The sequence below is a fragment of the Trachurus trachurus genome (genome assembly GCF_905171665.1).
Source record: "Trachurus trachurus genome assembly, chromosome: 4".
Classification (NCBI taxonomy): Eukaryota; Metazoa; Chordata; class Actinopteri; order Carangiformes; family Carangidae; genus Trachurus; species Trachurus trachurus.
The window spans coordinates 17765181-17785205 of record NC_139898.1 but is presented as its reverse complement, the minus strand read 5'-3'; the positions used below and the strand labels follow the sequence as shown (position 1 = coordinate 17785205).

Here is a 20025-nt window from a genome sequence, read left to right as displayed (position 1 = left end):
CGTCTATCTCCATGTGCTAACGTTAGCTTCCACATAACGTTACTTTACTCTGATTAGAAAACACAAAAACTCTGGTTACTCTCAGGTCCTGTCTCTCACGCTAGTCTCATGCTATAGTAGTCAGCGTTATTAGCTTAACGATCCACCGTTAGCGTTAGCATAACGACCGTTTAGCGTTATTAGCATAACAATAGGCCGTTAGCTGTATTAGCATAACGGTCGTTAGCGTTAGCCTAGCCATCGTTAGCGTTAGCCTAGCTCATGTGCTAAACGGCCAAAGTAACACAAACCATGCTCATTTTTAAATACTTACAGTTGATCTGTAGCTTTTCCACGGACAGTTGGTATCGATCCAACCTGAGAAAGTCCAGTCCGATCCACCGACACTCGTTGCTGAAGCAGTCAGACTTTTTTGCAGACTGAAGCTGGGGCATTTCCATCAAAAATAAAATTAATCCACTTTACTTATGTCGTCTTTGGCTGACCACAGAGCAGCTTGGTTGTAACCAGGTTGTAACGGCGCTCCGGCCAAAAATAACGGATCTTGGTGGCGCGCAGCAAACCAACCGTTGACCCAACAAATGGGTTACTATGGTTACTGCTGGGTCACCTGTGGGTCACCCAAGCCAGAGCTGACTCAAGCTTCTTCTTTTTTTCCTTTTTTCTTTTTTTTCTTTTTTTTTACTGTGTGTAGGTATGTTATGGAGACTACATGTTTGTACAATAGAGATGTTTGTATTTTAAAAAATATATATTTATGTCTAAACTCCATGTTTGCACATTTATTCTGAAATATATGTTACATATAGGCTATTACATGTTATTTTGACTTAGTATCTTAATCTTATCTTAATTCTGTTTTGACAACATGTAGTTTTTCTATTGCATTAAGTGCTTCACATCGACCCGAACAATGCCCACGTGACCACAGCCTGTCCTGATACCATACTTTTTAACATTCTACTTTCTATAGAAATGATGGTATGATTTAATGGTTACCGTAAATTTAAACGTAAACACCAGCAAAATCTGTAATTCAGACAGAATGATACCGTCAATTTTACGGTAATTATACGCTTGTGACATTATGGTATTTTACCGTGAATTTTGCGAACTTTTTACAACATTCACAGTAAAATTCCATATTTTCTACTTAGTAAGACCGTAAAATTTAAAGTTATTTACTGTATCTTGATTTACGGTAATTCAGTGTATTTACTACAGTGATATACTATTTTTGATTTTACGGTATTTTACTGTTGCTATTTGACAGTTTTTTACCGTAATTTCTACGGACATTTCTTACAGTGTAGCAGCTACAGGGTCCCAGCAACCCCCTATGGAGCAATGCAGAGACTGCTCCAGAACCCAGCAGGGTGGAAAACATTGCATTTATGCTGACATTTTCCCCATGTCTTCCTATTTGTGTTAGGGACAAAACTGAGCAATAAAATTGAATAGTTAGGTGTGTGCAGTGGTAAGTTGAGTCATCAGCTCATCAGCTCAAACAGAGATGGTTAACTAGCTTGGTGAAAGCTGCTGCTACTGCTGCCGGTGAGGAGGATGATCTGCCAACAGCCCAAGTGAAGGAGTCAGAGGTTAAAATCCTTTGTTATTGCACCCCAGAGTGATGTTACCATCCCTGCCATCCGCTGACCTGCTCAGCACCCCCAGTGAGTTATGGGTAATGTTTAATTCCCCTGCCGTGACAGCTGTGGATCCGCATGGTAAATTGGATTTTTCCCTCTTTGTTAGAATTGTGCTTGGGCAGGTAAAGAGAGGGGGGGGGGATACATTCACCGTACTGCTTTGGCGAGGTAACTCTGTCACATATTGTCCACGGGCGTCTCTATCTCTCATTGACAAATCAAATCAAACCCATTTGTTTCTGAAGGGCTGGTGGCAGAACAGAGTGAGGCTTGATCCGTCTGACCTGGTCTTGTCAATGTGCAATCGCTGCTCTGACCTAAACGGGCCGCACTCTGCTCATCCTGATGCGTCTCCCTTTGTTCATCATGTACACTGTAAAAGACCAAATTTGCAAATGCAAGTATAAGCTGAAGATTTCATTGAGTCCAGTAAACCAACGCACACTCAGGCCATGCACGCATGAGCTGTATACTTTACAATTATAAGGTAAAACATTTATCATCTTTCCCTTGTCCACAACTGGAACACACAAGTATCATCCTCTGGAGACGATGGGTGTTTGTAATCCATCCACCAGTACCAAACACATTTCAGTCTGCACTAGCGGTGGCCCAACTTACTCACAGGAAACAAGAAAATGTAAAGTATCATGTACCACATACAGGTAAACGTATTATGCTACACTATGGGCTGTCTTAATAAGTTGAATTAAAAAATCAATTAAATCATACACCTGATAATCAGCTCTTTTGTAGCAAACTGGATATGTCCACAAGGAAAATTCTCTTCCTGAAATGACTTTTTTCTATTCCATCCCTACCCCCTTCCTTCGTTTCAAGGTAGGACACCTTGAAAGACAACAACACCTGACTGGAGATGTCCCTGAGAGCAGCACAGTCCTGGGGAATAGGAAGTCTAGATTTAGTCCCACTCTCTGCTCTACTCCACTCCACTCTCTTCTGCCTCCCCGGGGCTTTAATGTGAAGAGTGGACAGTGGGGTTAATGCCTAGCTGTAAGCACTGCTTAGCACTAGTGATTGGGTTTGTGTTGTAGCAGGCCTTCCCCCACCAGCAAAAAAAATCCAGTGGAAATGACTTCCACTGTCCAGGCCTGTGGGCATTTGTGATTTTCCAACCTGCGGTTTTGACTCCCCTCCTCTTTGTTGCAGCTCGGTGTCCCAGAGGGCACAGGTGAATTTGATGTGGAACAATGATTAAAAGTTTTCTCCCTCAAGGTGACCTAAATACCGGAGGGGGTGAAAGTCAAAGTGAGAGACATGGAGATGAGAGAGGGCCATGGAGGTGAAACTCTGTTTTGGACATTTGTTATGGCCCATATAGAAGGCACTCACTCCTGAGCCCAGGAAGGATATTATCCAAACCCTGTCCTCACACTCCTATTGCACCATCCCTGCCTCTTTCCCTTGTAGTAATCAGTGATTGCATGTGACATGATGGGTATAAACCACTCTGCCACAAAAAGGAGGCGTCGACAATCTAATCATTGTCACATCAGCGATTACCTCAAGGTGTGATGTATTTGAAGAGGGTTCTATCACATCTGCTATTACCTGCCTCTTCCTGCCTTATGTCCCTCAGTACACATCTTTTCTCTTAACTGTGTGTTCAATCACCAACACCAGCTTCGCCTGCCGGTGCGGCCGAGCGACCCCTCGACAGTGACGTATGCCAGCGATTAGCCTGGATACAGTTCAATTATGATAAACAGCCAGTGCACCTCGTAGGCCGTGATTAAAGCCTCAGCCTGGCCTTGATAAAGAGATCCCATCTCAATGCCATCACAACCACATTATAAGACACTATAAGACGCTGGTGTTCTGCTTCATGCTTTTCACATCAGTGTTGCAGAACGTACACTGTAGCCCGGATGGAGCTCAAGGCAGACGGACCTAGATGGTGGCTGCTGGGGGTCTTTATCATTCACACACGGCTGGCGATGCATCCTTGCCGACCAATTTTCAATTTGGACTATTATTTATTAATAACCTCCACCTTCCTGAAGCCTATCTTACAAGATACCTGCCATATAACTTAAGACTGGCTAGGATATTGAGAGATAGAGAGGGCGAACAGAGCTCCAGTTTTGATAAATGGATGAGCAGTGATGAAAAGAAGATATCAGAGGAGCATGAAAGGAGAGAGGGGAAAAGAGCAAAGCATTAATCCAACACCAGGCTGGAGGAGAGTGAGCAAGAATTGAGAGACAGAGAAAAAAGGGGAGGAGAGAGGGGAGGAGGAAGCAAAAGAAAGATAGCCTTTCGGCTGTGTTCTGTCAAGGGAGAAATTACACATTTACGGAGGTTTTTTCAAGCAACGACGGGTTCCATAGATCAAACCACTGGATTTATGAGCCAATTTTCAACATGAAATATAGACACAGAGAATCCATTTTACCCATGTTTACTTGCCTTCTCTCACTCCTTTTCTCTCTCTCTCTCTCAATCAAACAGCTACAGTGTGTGGATGGGTTAAGTCTAGCAACTTCAGCAGCGCCGATTAGAGCTCATAATAAAAATGTTTTGATTGTGGTGATGTGATGAGGCAACTATCGGCTGATGTGTTGTTGAGTGTTTCCACCTATGACAGTTAATAACCAATCTTATGAACCTTAAACAAAGGTAAGACGGTTAAGTCATATTGTTGAGGTTATTTTTTTTTTTTTTTTTACAACAGCCAAATCAAAATAAACAAATAACATGTTTAAAGCAGAGTTAAACTTTTTTTTTTTAGGAATGTATTAGGAGTTTGCATGTAGCTTGCAGAACTTAAAATATATTAATTTTGGAAAGCAGAAAGCCCAAATGTAGATATATCAATACACACCATGTCCAGATAACAGTGCTCCCCTCTTCTGGGCAATCATATCCAAAATTTGCATAGAAATTAATGACTAAGTAGGTTTAACGACATAATTGACACGCAATTAGCAATATTATTGCTAGGAGACCTAATGAAGTTTCAGTGGCTGTGCCAACAGAAGAATGATCACTGCTTAATTATCATATTAATGAAGTCATTAGTTGTCACTTAAGTTAAATGACAGGTAAGGTAAGAATGTCATGATCCTACAATTTCCTTGGCAAATGTGTATTCAACACTAATTACCTCCGAGTTAAGATCTCGTCTGAGAGATGGCTTGAAGTGTAGAAGGAAAACCGTGGCATAAACAAGCATGAAACAGCGTAAGAAAAAACAAAACAGCGAGGTTTATTGAATCATTGACTTCAAGGTCACCTGAGGACAAACAACAGAAATCAGTCCTGTGAGTCCAACATAAAACACAGGCAGAAGATGGAAGTGGCTGTTCTCTCTGTTCTCGGTCAAGAGGGAGCCAATACTACAACAAAAACACATTTCCAGTAAACACTATGGCATGATTAGGCTACAAAAAACCCTCAGGTGGGTCAAATGAGCATTGCGGCTGGAGGTCCTCCCACTCACCGAGTCTCTTCTTTCATTCCAATTCATTTCAATTATCCAGTCATTCCCACCTTCTTCCCCATGTCCCGATTAGCTCAGCCTGGCAATTTACAGTTGATCTTTCCTCATCTAAAGCCGAGCAATGGCGGAGGCAGGTAGACAAGCAGTAATGGAATGAAATGTCACTCAGTTGTTGCCTTTGTCACAAAGATGCAGGGTGAGCCAAATGGGGAGGGGGCTGGCTGTGGTTAGAAGGTGAAAAGTTGTGTGTGCGTGTGTAGTCAGTGGTGCTTTTACATGAATGAACAGTGATGTGATGCCCAGCTCCCACGTCTCCCTTTTTGTCCACCCTTGTGCGTCTCCACTGTGCACAGAGAAACTCCACCATGTAACAGCTGACTTACTCATCTCCATCAAGGCTTCTTCACCTTTTTCACTGAAGACGAACTGGATGCCGACTCTCTCCTTTTGCGCTGAAATGTGATACACAAAATCATGTAAGCGTACTGAAGCGGCAATCTGCTCCTTGGTCTGCACAGATCTTTGTGTTGATGCACTGATGTACAGATCTCTTGTTGGGTTTCCAACTGTTAACACTGCCCAATGATAGGGTGGGTAATAGGGAGAAAATATCTCCTCTTGGCTACAGAGTAATTCCCAGATTGACTTTTTTTGTCCATCTCAAGGCACGAAAACGTGTCTTTTTATATTTCTGCCTCAGGTGCATTCACAGCACAATTGTGGTGTAAAATGATCAGCCGCCTACTGCATTAAACAACTTGCCTGCAGTGGTCGTCCAAGTGTTTAACTGGCTTTATCACAGACAGTATACATTATAATTAATAAAATAAAAGGTAATCTACTGTTATGTTATGCTGTTCATAGACATGACACCGTTTTCAATTGACTCTATTGGCATTTCGGGCCGCTTTAGTTAGGTATGCATAGCATAGTTTTTCCAGTTCACATCTGACTCCTTTACTGGTGGAGAGGCTGAGGGGGCAGCAACTACTCGTACTTGTTGTATTTTAGTTGTTGTTGTGGTTGTTGTTTTGTCTTTTTTTGTGGGGGGGGGGAGTCAATGAAAAAACATGTGAAATTAAATTTTCAGATGTCTTACATGTTTTTGAAGCCAAAATTAAAACGGATAAATCACTATTTTTCTTGAGAGACTCTCTTTCACAAAAATGCATTTTTCTCAGCTTTCTAGAAAAAAAGTGGTCTTTTTGGTGCAACCAGGCTCTATTCAACTTAAGATATATCAAGAATGGAACAAGGTACAAACAAATGGTTTTTCCCTAGTTAAATAGAGAGTCTCCTCTTTCCTTTGAGCTGTTTGGTGTTTTTAGAGTCATAGTACAGAATATTCTATGGGTCTTGACATATTACTCAAAATGCCCCAAAACGCTGGCACATGGCACTGACCATTTTATAAAAGGGCTGGCACTCAATGAGTTAAATACGACTTTGAGTACTCTTTAAATTAAAATTTAAAAATTAAAATTTAGTGTAACTGTACATTTTTAAACCCATGCGCATCACAAACTAGAGTTGCCTAAACATTTGTATAAGATAGATAGATATCCTCATCCGATAACTGGCAATAGTTTGGGTCTCAGCTGTGTAGACTTACTGAGTTGGGGGTAAGCGGTGCTCCAACAACATCAATGATCTGCTCCTTGGCTTCCACCTTGATGTCGTCTATGCTGGGCCAGGACTGCATTTCAGTCCCGGGGGTGGATGCTGCAGTGCTGTTGGTGGCATTGAGTTCTCCACCTTGTGATGCGGTACCAAATCCTGCGCCTGTTGTTCCACACCCACCTCCGCTGCCGGCCTTCAGTAGAGCCTCATAGCGATGGCGCAGCATCTGTTGCTCATATTCACAGTTGCTGTGGGCCTGCTTCAGCTCGTAGAGCAGCACCAGGTCACTACGCAGCTCATTGAACATCTGCACAATCTCCTCTGTGGGCATGGGGTTAAGATCTGGATCCACAGAGAGACACAAGGTAAAAGGTGTTGAAAATTTTGATTTACTTGGCAAAGCATCGAAATACTGTGTCCAAGTGGAGCTGTAAATAAAAAGCTTTTAGTGCTGTTAACACACTGTGCTATTCTGTTCTATTATTTACACATACAGTTAAGGTCAAAATTATTAGCCCCCATGCAACTTTTTAACATTTCCCTAAAATAATGCCCAATGTTAGCAATATTCATAAAATTTTATTTAGTAAATCATTCATCAATGATATGACCCCATTTTGGTACACTTTGGAATGTGAAATAAATATTCAAGATTTATTTATGAACAATTTGGTAAAAATTGAGATGGTCAAAATTATTAGCCCTCTATGGGATTTTTTGCTTGCTTTTTCTGCTAACTCGGTTTGAAACCACACCTGAGCAGTCAAAAAACACAAGATTTCCAAAACTTTGGAGCGCAAAATAATCAGAGATGTCAACAAGAAACCCTGGACCTCTGCAAAGACGATTGTTGCTGAACTGGCTTCATCTGGACATGATGTTTCATGCAAGACTGTTGTGAGGGCTCTTCATCGTGGTGCATGCCCAAACAGCTCATGTGTAGTTTCATCAGACCAAAGCACAGACTTCCAAAACTCACCCTAATGTTTCAAATTGTCTCTGGCAAAGTTCAGTCCGACTTTGATGTGCTGCCGTGAGAGCAAAGGGGTTTTTCTTGGACGATGACCATTAAGTCCACCACGATGAAGATCCCTCACAACAGTCTTGCATGAAACATCATGTCCAGATGAAGCCAGTTCAGCAACAATCGTCTTTGCAGAGCTCCAGGGTTTCTTGTTGACATCTCTGATTATTTTGCGCTCCAAAGTTTTGGAAATCTTGTGTTTTTTGACTGCTCAGGTGTGGTTTCAAACCGAGTTAGCAGAAAAAGCAAGCAAAAAATCCCATAGAGGGCTAATAATTTTGACCATCTCAATTTTTACCAAATTGTTCATAAATAAATCTCGAATATTTATTTCACATTCCAAAGTGTACCAAAAATGGGGTCATATCATTGATGAATGATTTACTAAATAAAATTTTATGAATATTGCTAACATTGGGCATTATTTTAGGGAAATGTTAAAAAGTTGCATGGGGGCTAATAATTTTGACCTTAACTGTACTACTACATTTTTATTCAGAATAAAGAAAAATATGTCTTTCTCTGCTATACGGAAACTTAACACACAAACACAATTTGGGATCATCATATTATAAATCTGCTCCAGAAAAGAGTTAAAGATGAAAAACTTTGAAATGTTAACAGAGAGACATAAGCCTGTTCACACTCACCCACTCCTTGCTCTAGGAGGATCTGCTCAATGGCCTTGATCTTCTTCTGGCCTACTGAGCTTGGCAGTTTCATCTGAACCACACACAGAGACACACAGGAAAACACACATAGGGGTGTGATTTAAGGTGCCGGAGATATTAGGATAAACAGCTCCACCTCGGGGCTTTTAATTCGTTTGAAATGCACTTCAGCAGGCCAGATCAAAATGTCTTTATCCACTGAACTCTGTCTGACTGATTAGCTCGAGGGGCACTCCACTTCTTTAGCCACGCTAATGCATTTTCCATAGAGAGCTGCAGCTCCTCATCAGTCTTGAAGATGAATAAGAGTTCCCTTGCTAGATCTTACAGATATGAGCTAGTCACAACCACAATTAATCATCACAGTGCTAATGAGAGATAGCCAGCCGGAGTAAGACTCTCTGGTTTCTCACATACATACATCAACTGCAGGTTCAATCTTTGCTAAAATACTTTGCACATTTTTTTTTGCTGTTCGAACCAAACTCAGCATATTTTCTGAAAAAATACAGCACAGCAGTGCAACACGGTGCAGACAAATGTCATTTCTTGATCTATGGTATTGCTCTGACTACTGTAGTTTCAGGTTCTTTTAGTAGTTTTAATACCTCCATAGGATCTAGTTGTACTCACCCTCTGACTGCGCAGCGTGACTCCTGCTGATTTGAAGTCAGGGAACTTGATTCCCGCAGTCTCTGGAACAGCCTAAAGAAAAAGTCATAACTGATTATAGATGAGACAAGAAGTTCATTTAAAAACTTCTATTTTCAATAATGGATTATGGTCAATTAATCTAACTTTGACAGTGACTCACAAATGGAGAAATAGAGCTCAGACGATTTATTCCGAGACACAGAATATTGAGACTAATCTTCATCTTAATGAATGACTTCAGTGTACATTTGCATTGAATAACCACTATCATGCTATTGAAAGCTTTGCCATTTAAATAATATCAAACTTTTTTTTTTAAATGGTGGGTTGGTAAATATTATTCAAATAACTGGCATGTGCTTCTTTTGCGTGAGTGCATATCATACCGGTTTTTCTGTTTCTCTTTTTTGGGGAAGCTTCTTCTTGGAAACCCTCTTTTCAGCTCGCCTCAACTCTGTGGTTGTGTCAGCTGCTTTGATGAGTTTCTGCAGATCCTGGGCCTTCTTTTCACGCTCTTTCTTTCTCGTCTCAATCTTCCTTAGTTCCTGAATAAGATATTCCTCTTCTGCCACCTGCAGGTAAAAAGAGAGAAGTGCAACCTTACTAACTACAAGGCTGGCAAAACATTACGAGTTTCTGATTTCTCTATTATTTCACAAGAGAGATTGCTGCATTAACAACATTAGTTTTAACTGGCCTGTGTTTGACGTAATACTTCTCATTTTAACTGGGCAGTCTATATGTTGAAGACTTAAAAACTGCTTAAGAATCCTAATTAAATGAAAAAGTTACTAACTTGTTCAGGTGTACGATTAAAGAGTTTATCCAGCTGCTCTTTGCGACGCCTTTCATGGCCGGCATCAAATATGTAGATCTTGGGCTCTGTCCCTGAGGCTGCACGGACCTTTGTCAGCTTACCACAAATATTGTAATACCGTTCTTTAAGATCTTCCACAGAACGTTTCTGAAAAGCAAACATGGGAGAATGTTACGACAAAAATATACTTTAACTTTTGATTTTTGCAATGTGTCTTCCATGTGTAAGATAGATTAATAAGTGATTACTCTGTATTGCTGGTGGTCATAACGGTCATGGACGACGACGAAGCGCAGGTCAAATCGCTTGCACAGATCGAACAGGTGGTCCGTCTCTGCTTTAGTCCAACCATCGTCATGCAGGTGCATCTGATACTCCTGCTCTGAATAGACTGGTACCTGCACCGTCTATGAAGGCAAAGCACACAGAGGAGCAAAGAAAGCAGACAGAATTAGGTTGAATAACTATAAAAAGTAAATGACTGGTTATGTTTGTTTGCATTACATGAGTGATTTGACGGAAAAGGAAACTGTCGTCATCCCTACCTTGTTAAAACGGGCAAAAGGGTAGTCCTTGCCCTCCTCTGCCACACGTCTCCAGTGGTGAAATATGGCCCCATCCCTGCGAGCAGGATTAGTGAAGGGCATCCACTTCCAAGGACGCACCTTTTTACAACCCAGTTTTGCTTTCACTGTCCTGTAGCCTTGAGTAGTATCACTTGGCAGCAGAGGGGGAGCATCTCTGTAAATTAAAAAGGAAAACAAGGCTTTGTTATAGCAAGAGTACTTGATAGGAGGGAAACCTCCAGTTAACACAGAAGTGACAGGAGAACATGACACAAACACATAAACACACCTGCAGTGCAGTCACAAAAGTTATTAACCCTGAAAATGCCAACAAACTAAACATGCTTCAAGATAGAGAAATGGCAAATGGCAAGCTCTCCCCTTCAGTGAGACCTTAACACAAACCCCTTCAATGTTTCGCACATACCAATCACTTGACTGCCTAAGGAGCATTTGATTTAAACACACATAATTCAGCACACCAATTAAAGACAAATCCCTTATCTTAAAACATGAGGCCATACTTTTTATCCGAGTAGAGCAGAGCATAGACCTCTCGGTGCATTCCCTCGGGTCTCTTGAAAGTCAATGTCTCAGTCGCCTTCTTGCTCTTTTTCTGAGATGAGGTGGGAAAGAAAAATCAGTATTTTAAAGACATGTTTTAATAAACATGAGAACAAAATAACAAATACTCTGAAATTTCAAATATTCTGTATACACTGTAACAGTTCCATGATTCACACAGCATATGTAACTAAAAATACAGGATTTATTTATTCATTTCAGAAAACACAGTATATTATTACACGTTTAAGGCACAAGCTCAGGTTAGTCTTTGTAGCTGGCAAGAGATGTTTACTCCCTTTACAGCCAGAGATAGCTTTGATCGACCTCACTTACAACTTTAAGAGACCAACCCTACAGCTGATGAGGTTTTAAGAGTAACATCATTTACATTACAGAAACAGGTTTTCATGATGTCTTCTTGTTGTAGTAGTACCCACTTTGTCAGAGTTGATGAGGTCTTTCTTGCTAATTGGACCGTCATTATCTCCTCCCGTCAGCTCCAGAATATCCCTCACATCAGCGCCAGTACCCATGGTTTGGTTTATCTGGTTTATTATCGTTTCCCAGAGCCTGTAAAGCGTAAATAGCCTCCTGTTATTCTACTTTCATTCACCGGCGCTATCCAACGAATACGCGTCTAGCTAAAGGCTAATGGTAGCATTTCTAAACCACGCTAGCTTCACACAAAACCACAAACAGCCTCATAACGACGTTAAAAGCGTCACCGAGAACGTTTTCTGTGAAAAATGAAATCAAGAGATGTAGCTATCAATAAATATTCACAAGCTTTTGTTAGGGCTAAGTGACTAGCATAGCATATCTACCGAACTAAACAACACTTCCGCCCGCGCTGTGGTCGTTGTATCGCCCCCAAGAGGTTTGGCGGCGCACTGCAGAAATTGTGTACTTATTGGTGCGTTACCGCCACCCTCTGTTCAAAAATATGAATGGCAATAGACTTGAAGTGCACAGAGAAAACGATAAAAATGCATAGTTTACACGTGCCTCTAGCAAGTGAACACTTAAAGATTAGACGGGTGCTGCTGGCTGAGGCTCCAGCAAAAATAGCCTACATTAGCCTGACTCATATCAACAACAATACAACGCAACAAACAAAATGCACGTCAATGGACACGCATATGCAATGTGCAAGTAACATAGACTGTATATAAAAGAGGCATGTAAGCGAGAACGTGTGTATGAAGTGCAGGTGGGAGGTGTTGAGCTTCACCAAAAGAGATACATTTTACTGGCGCATGACGTCTGTCCGACTACCCATTTCTCCGACCATACATTTCTTTATTTTTGGGTCCATTAGTCCGACCTCCCACTTCTCCGACTTAAGTAGCCCTAACCCTTAACCTTACCCTAAACCTAACCTTAACACTGTAGAATGGGTAGTCGGAGAAATGAGCCGTCGGACTTTTGGGCAGTCGGACTGATGCATGCTCCCCACATTTTACACATATTTTAGCACTTTTATCGTGAAAATCCTTTTGTCGTTGTAAGCTTTTATTTTGAAAGACACCGGATACAGACGGTGTCACGTTTTCAAAATTCCCAGCATCCGTTGGTCTGGGACTGACTTCTCACTCCGCCATTTTCCTTAGCTGAGTGTCGCAGGAGTGGTCGGCGCAGGCAGTCAGTCAGTCAGCTAGCTGGTTTATCTACCTTCGAGGTCACATTTGAAATTCGCAACTAGTTAATATCAAGACTATATCACAGTTTATTTTTTTATTTTTGCAATACATTATACTGCGTACGAAGATGTCCAACGAGCAGGCCGAGACCGCTACCGAGAAAACAGGCCAGCCCCAGCAGGCACCGCAGACGCAGGCGCCGCCGCAGCAACAGCAGCCGCAGCAGGGGTAAGCCCATTCATCAAGGATCCTTTGTTGGCGCTTACTTGCTAATGAATGACTTGGATGCACGATAATGTCGCACTTTTTCCATTTTTAAATGAAAAATGGTACAAACTGTTGTATTTGCTCGACATACTCGCATATAAAGGTCCATTTTGTTTTCAAATTTCGTCGTTTAATGCCTTCAGGTGGCGATGGGAAGGGGCCGCCTATTTAGCGAGGAGAATCGGCCCATTTTACGTAACGTTAGCCTAGCGTTAGCTGCCCACACGCTTCGCCACTCGTTAATGCAAAATGTATTATAACATTTCTTAACCGTTATCAAGTTAATTAATTATATACATGCGAATCGTGAAACGATAGATTTATTATTTAAGTGAGAAGGCCCGGTGCGCAATCAGAGCGGCCTTGCCATGCCACCCAAGCTAAGTTGTCCTAGTTTCAAGCATAGGTTTCAAGTTTGCATTGAGGATTGATGCTGTAGGTCAAATAACTGTACCTATTTCTAATTACAGTTTTTACTAATTCTTAAATTCAGTACTCAGTTTTTATCATTTAAACATAAATGTAACGTTAGCTGAAGAGATTGCTAGCAGAACAAAGGAAAGATAGTACTGGGTTGAGTGGCTTCATTTTGGCCATGGGGGCCATGCAACTTAAGAGATGCTTTAGGGATTTCGCTTCTTTAGATTCAGATGCTCTTACTTGGTTGTAAACGATACATTTCATGTTCTTGTGTAGTGTTGTGGTTTTTTTGCTAGCAAGTATTCACTGCATTAATTGATCTCTTTACGCAGAGAAGTGAATGGGAAACCCAAGCATGAGTCCAATTCAAGCAGGAAGGAGAGGCCCCAGAAGAGAGGTGGAGGCGGGCGCTACGAACCCTATGGAAATGCTAACAAAAGATACCGTGTCTTTGTCAGCAACATCCCATATGATGTGAAATGGCAGGCCCTCAAAGACCTGATGAAAGAAAAAGGTAAGGTGTCTGGATAAGGGACAGACTCAATCAGCCCTTGCACAAAAAAAAGATCCAGGGTCATTTTGTTTGACCACTTAAGCTTTGAAGGGCTTTTGGGGATTTGTGCAGGTACTTAAGTTGTACAAGGTTGCGTGAGGTATCGTGGGAGTTATGGTAAAAGGCTTGGGATGAGGTCCATCTTTTGTCCGCCAACCAAGGAGTTGCAGCAGACTCGCACAAGTGCTGCGAACCTGGATGTTATATCGAACATTTACTCTCCCCCGAGACCAATACAACCTTTTGTGGCTTTTTGTGATGTGATGGTTGTATTTGTACATGTGTAAAGCTGGTGCACTTATGTGAAAGTCCTGTGGTGTAGGATCTAAAATGGCACAATTAAGTGCTTTCACCCAAGAAATGCATGAACGAATATTGTAGTGTAAATATTTTGCCCAAAAGCAAGAAACAAGTTGATCTCAGTTACTTAAGTTACAAATGGTAAAACCTGGGGTTTTATGATTTATAATTTGGTAAAAATGGTGGAGATATGTCCAATGAAATCATTTGTATTGCAGCAACTTTGAATTTCAGCAGGTATTATGGTTAATGTTCTCTTAAAAGAACTCTGGATTTAAATGTGCTGTTATTCATGTGAAAGTAGTTGTTTAGTGTTGGGGCACTGGTTAGCATTAGATAAATCACAAGTATTGAACTACACTGGCATTTTATGTTAACGCATGTGTCAAGATGGGTACTATCCTCTTTTAGAAGGAGTGCCTGGTGTTTGTATTTCACAACTGACTGTGGAGTTAAATTGCATTTTCTCTTTTAGGTTTGACCTTGACAAGCAAACATAATCTCAGCAGATCTCCATGTTGTGCCAAACACAGCTATGCGTTGGGGATTTCTTTGGGGTACAGGTCTACAAAATGAAGCAACTTCTTATGCACTGTCCTTGTCTCTAGAGGTTTGGTCACGGATGCCCATTTGTTGAACAGAAATGTGATCTGAAACGAAAGCGTGTCTGTCGTCGACGCAGAATCTAAATTCTGATATTGTGCATTTCAGGAAGAGGTCCACTCTACGAACATGTTTGAAATTAGAAATGTTTCTGTCCCTTAAGAGCTTGTCATCAAAAACATTATGGTTAGTTTTCCAGCTGCAGGTTTCCTCTTAGGCTCAGCTGATGGGCAAATGTAGTGATGCATTACGCCTGAGGTTTAAAAAGGTGACACTTGACAAAGAATGCGCAGGTGTGCAATGAAATGGGCTGAGGCATTGAATGGGTTTTGACGACTTGAAATTCTTTGGTTAATTCTCTTCATATAGAAGGTGGTTTGTGGCATTATATCCAATTAGGAAGGCTGATGGCCATTTCAACAGTTGTTGTCCTCAGTCTATTGCTTTTGGTGCTTCGGGAGACTCCCAACAAGGACAGGCTAAGAAGTCTTTATTATTTCTTTAAAAAGAAAAAGAAGAAGCCAAGCTTGCTTTTTGTAGACCTGTACCATATTGTGCTGCTGCGGCGCTGGGGGAAGACTCAGGACTGGCAGTCCGAGCTCACTGTCACCGGCCGCCCTTCTTGTGTTTCTGCTCTAAACCCCCATTGTTCTCTCGGCTTCTCTCCCCTTGGTGTGTGTCGTCTCTGGAATCTGATTTGTAGTGGGTGAGGTAACGTACGTGGAACACTTAATGGACGCAGAAGGCAAATCGAGGGTAAGTGCAAATACATACAAATAAAAATATGAATAATCCTAGACAAACCTGTGTTTGTCAGCTTTCGTTTCTTTATTTTTATTGTTGGGAATTGTTCAGATTCAGAAGCCTGGTGGAGTGTGTGAGATGGTGACATGCCAGAGGCGTGTTTTATTCTGTGTCGTCTGTGGCACTGTCTTGAGGCCATCCGGAGGGTTGATGCTCTTACAACAGGACTTCTGACTGTTTTTGTAGCCAATCCTGTGGGATTGCAGAAGCTGACATTGTCCCTATTGGTTGCTGGATTTGCTCCTTATGAACTAAAGGGATCTAGTCTGCAAGAGGTTGTTACAAGGCTGTTAGATGGTTGTTAAATAAAACTCATTCTGTAGACCTGCTTCACCTGGAAGGTCACTTCCAATATCATAGTAGTCGGGAATCCTATCTCCCTGTGGATTTTCTGCCCTTTGGATGTTGGAAAAATACTTCTTATAGTCCCCGACTTGATTGCATTGTGTTAGAGATGGGGGAAAATGTGATACTTTTAATAATTTCATTTGGAAGCACAGGGCTGTGGCCAAGACTGTAGACTTGTGTGGTGTTGTACTTTTGACTTCTGCATGAAATTCTCACATTTTGTGTCAGTTGAAACATCGACTATAACTATTGCCTTTACTAATTTGAATAATTTTTTATTCCTTTTGGTGCGGCGTGTCTGACCTCAATCGACAAAGGGGTGTGCGTAAGTATGCCGTTAATTTATCTTGATTTATAAGTGGTTATGTCGGTCCATCTTAGATGGACAACATTACAATGCTAAAGTTAGATCTTTGGATGCAATGGGTGATTTAAAAATACATTTTGGTTGATTGGTCTATGTGTTTGTCAGTGTTGTTGAATTTAGGACTGAAGAGCTGATGAAGAAAGCTGTGGAGAAGGTGAACAAGCACAACCTCAATGGACGACCTCTAAAAGTGAAGGAGGTAGGACACAGCGAGAATAATAAGAAACCACTGGTGTTCTTTTCCCATTAGACTGATGTGTAATTTGTGAATTTTCCTAAGTTGTATTTTAATGTTGTTTGTTAGGATCCAGATGGTGTGATTGCTCAGAGGGAAATCAACAAGGCTCAAGGCGGAGGCCCACCAGGAGGCCATGGCGGGATGGGAGGGATGGGAGGAATGGGGGGAATGGGTGGAATGGGAGGAATGGAGCGCATGAACATGGATCGAATGGGCCCTGGACCAAACGGTTCTATGGTCAACATTCCTCCCAGCCTGATGAACAACCCCAACATCCCCAATGAGATCATCCATGGTCTCCAGGCTGGCAGGATTGGCAGCACTGTCTTTGTGGCTAATGTGAGGCTTCCACATTTTTGTTCTGTATGATGACAGCATGAATAATGGTGTCAACATGTAATCAAACTATTGTGTACAGACAAAACAAGTAATCATTTCTGAAATTGTTCCTTGTGCATATAGCTGGACTACAAAGTGGGCTGGAAGAAGCTGAAAGAGGTGTTCAGCATGGCTGGCATGGTGGTGAGGGCTGACATTCTGGAGGACAAGGACGGGAAAAGCAGAGGCATGGGCACAGTAACGTTCGATATGCCCATTGAAGCAGTCCAAGCTGTCTGTATCCTTTTTTGAACTATACTTGCTGATTAGAATACCGGTGTTTGTATTCATTCTTACTACATTGTTTCAAGATGTCAGTGGTATGTTTTCCTTAATGGTTTCACAGCTATGTTCAATGGGCAGCTGTTGTTCAACAGGGTCATGCATGTAAAACTGGTATGTTGCCTATACTTCTTTGTACATTGGATCACACAATAACCTGATAGCATAGTCTGAATGTGTTTTTTTATATGTTTTTTAAGGATGAGAAGTCCCTGCCCAAAGACTTTGGACCACCTGATAATAGAGCGGCTGCTCTTCCCCGTAAGTTTAAACTTTTTTGCACAGCTCTGGGTCAGTTTTCAGCCACAGTCTTTAGCGTATGACCAGATGGAATTTGTTGTGGATGGTTAATTGTTGAAACTACAGTTATAAAAGGCCAGTTAATTATCAGGTTGCCTCAAATTTATACATAACGTCTCAATTCTGAATAAGTCGGTTTCTGCGACAAAATATTGTACCTATTTTCTCACAGGTGGACTGAGTGGTGTTGGTTTGGGCCTGGGGCCTGGTGGCCAGCCAATTGATGCTACCCAACTCAACAGAGGAGGTGCTGGTGGTGGTGGTGGTGGTGGAGGAGGAGGAATGGGCAACATGGGCCCAGGAGGTAACTTTCCCCAGTGTTTTTGTTAAGTTGAATACAAGAGACAATTTGGAATTGTTGACTAATCATCACCACCCTTCACTTTGCAGGAATGGATGGAATGGGCTTCGGCAACATGGGAGGTGGGCGCATGGGAGGAGGAGGAGGAGGAGGAGGCGGCGGAGGAGGTATGTACTAGAATGTAACTGTAATTAAAATCATTTTAACAGTGAGAAAGCACAATAGGATTTATCTGGTGAAGAAGATCCCTGCCTCTGGCATTGGATTACCAGTTCCTGCCAGCCCGCCCATACATTGGCAGTGGCTCTTCCACTAAGACTTGATTCATTTGTGTTCTAGGAATGGACAACTTTGGAGGAATGAACAACATGGATCGCTTTGGTTCTTCAGGGATGGGCAGAATGAACGGTGAGCATAATGTTTTGAGCTGTGCCAAGCGTGCCAAAGCAAGCGTGGGTGACTTTCACGTTTTGCTGGACACTTCTAATGGTTTCATCTCTTGCATTGTCAGAGATGGACCGTGGGATTGGTGGTGCTTTTGACAGGGAGTTTGGGCGAAATGAAATGGGAATGTCTCGCAATAATTTTGGGGACTCCTTTGAAAGAGGAATGGGTTCGTATTTTCAGGATTTTGTTTGAAATTCCTCTGACAAGTACTCCAATAAGCCTCATCAGAATGTAATGCCCATTTCAGCTGAGGTAGTCTTTGTAACCAAATTATTAATTCTCCTTTTTGTTTTCTCGCTTTTTTTTTCTTTTCTTTTTTTTTTTTACAGGAAACTCCCTGGGTATGGACCGCATGAACTCGGGAATGGACAGGCTGGGAGGCAGCATGGATCGAATGTCAGGAATGGACCGGATGGGCATGGACAGGATGGATCGTGTGTCTGACCTGGACAGGCTGGGCTCTGGGTTTGACCGGATGGGTTCGGGGATGGACCGGCTGGGGCCCAGTATGGACAGGCTAGGACCTGGCCTGGACCGTATGAGCTCCACCATGGACCGCCTCGGCCCAGCTGGGTTTGACCGCCTAGGCCCATCTGGTCTGGATCGCATGAGCACTGGCCTGGACTTTGGTTCCCCACTGAATATGGATCGCATGGGCAACACCGGGCTTGACAGAATGCCCAGCAACTTCGACCGCATGGGCTCCACTGGAGGACTCGACCGCTTCCCCTCAGGTGGCCTTGACCGCATGAGTTCTGGCATGGACCGGATGGGATCTGGGGGTGTTGGTGGCCAGTTTGATCGCTCTACAGACCTGGATAGAGGATTCGGTGGCAATTCCTTTGGAGGAGCTGGAGCTGGAGCTGGAGGGCCTGGAACTGGGGGAAGCAACGTGAGAAAGGGATGCCAGATCTTCGTCAGAAATGTAAGTATTTATCTACAAGTTAGTAGGGACTAAATTTATTTTGACCATTATATTATGTGTGATTTTAATCTGTTTTTTTTTTTTCAGCTGCCATTTGACTTCACCTGGAAGATGCTGAAGGATACTTTCAATACATGTGGTAAGAATGGTTGTTTATAAACATGAGATTAACTGTAAGTATTATTGTCATATGGAAAAGACTTGTGACACTTGAATTTTTCCCTCTACAGGCATGGTCCAGTATGCTGATATTAAGATGGAGAATGGCAAGTCCAAGGGCTGTGGTGTGGTCCGTTTCGACAACCCTGAAACTGCTGAGCGTGCCTGCCGGACAATGAACGGCTACCGGCTGAATGGAAGAGAGATTGATGTTAGGATTGATAGGAATGCATAAGTTATCCTGTGTTACATCTGACTTATCATTTAGTTCATGTCCAAATGCTCTGTGTCATCTTTATTGTCCTTTAGCATCTATACACTCTTGGATTGTTAGATATTTGTAACAGTGCAAATGTTGTTTTAGTTCATTTGTAAAAGTGTTTTAGTTTCCTAAATTTTACTTTTCTTTTAGAGACCAAATTTTTAATTTTTTTTTTCCTTTTTTTTGTCATGCTTCACCTGTCATTGCCTTTGTTCTATAAGGTGTTTTGATAAATAAACCTCAATATTTGGAATGCTTTGCTGACTTTTTGTGTGGATTGCATCACTTTTACAGCGACAATTTGTCCCTCACATAAAATTGGAGACCGTATGCATCCATGTAACTGCATAACACATACAAGCATGTAATTAAATGACAAATCAGGTGTATTATATCAAAG

At 42.0% G+C, this 20025-nt stretch overlaps 2 protein-coding genes across 2 annotated transcripts; one reads left to right on the top strand and one right to left on the bottom strand.

Moving 5' to 3' along the window:
* Positions 1-4864: 4864 nt before the first annotated feature.
* Positions 4865-11870, bottom strand: dmap1 (DNA methyltransferase 1 associated protein 1). The gene is made up of 10 exons (XM_083969860.1): positions 11469-11870; positions 10989-11080; positions 10444-10639; positions 10147-10305; positions 9878-10045; positions 9468-9653; positions 9061-9132; positions 8407-8479; positions 6725-7074; positions 4865-5564 (listed from the first exon to the last, which is right to left on the bottom strand). Exons 1-10 carry the CDS (start codon positions 11562-11564, stop codon positions 5505-5507), a joined length of 1452 nt encoding a protein of 483 aa, XP_083825986.1. The 5' UTR covers positions 11565-11870; the 3' UTR covers positions 4865-5504.
* Positions 11871-12614: 744 nt separating this feature from the next.
* hnrnpm (heterogeneous nuclear ribonucleoprotein M) lies at positions 12615-19849 on the top strand. Its single transcript, XM_083970185.1, has 16 exons — positions 12615-12899; positions 13691-13872; positions 15518-15570; positions 16284-16291; positions 16439-16532; positions 16638-16910; positions 17034-17187; positions 17296-17345; positions 17432-17492; positions 17704-17835; positions 17922-17999; positions 18172-18240; positions 18344-18445; positions 18609-19204; positions 19292-19343; positions 19435-19849. Exons 1-16 carry the CDS (start codon positions 12799-12801, stop codon positions 19596-19598), a joined length of 2169 nt encoding a protein of 722 aa, XP_083826311.1. The 5' UTR covers positions 12615-12798; the 3' UTR covers positions 19599-19849.
* Positions 19850-20025: the final 176 nt, after the last annotated feature.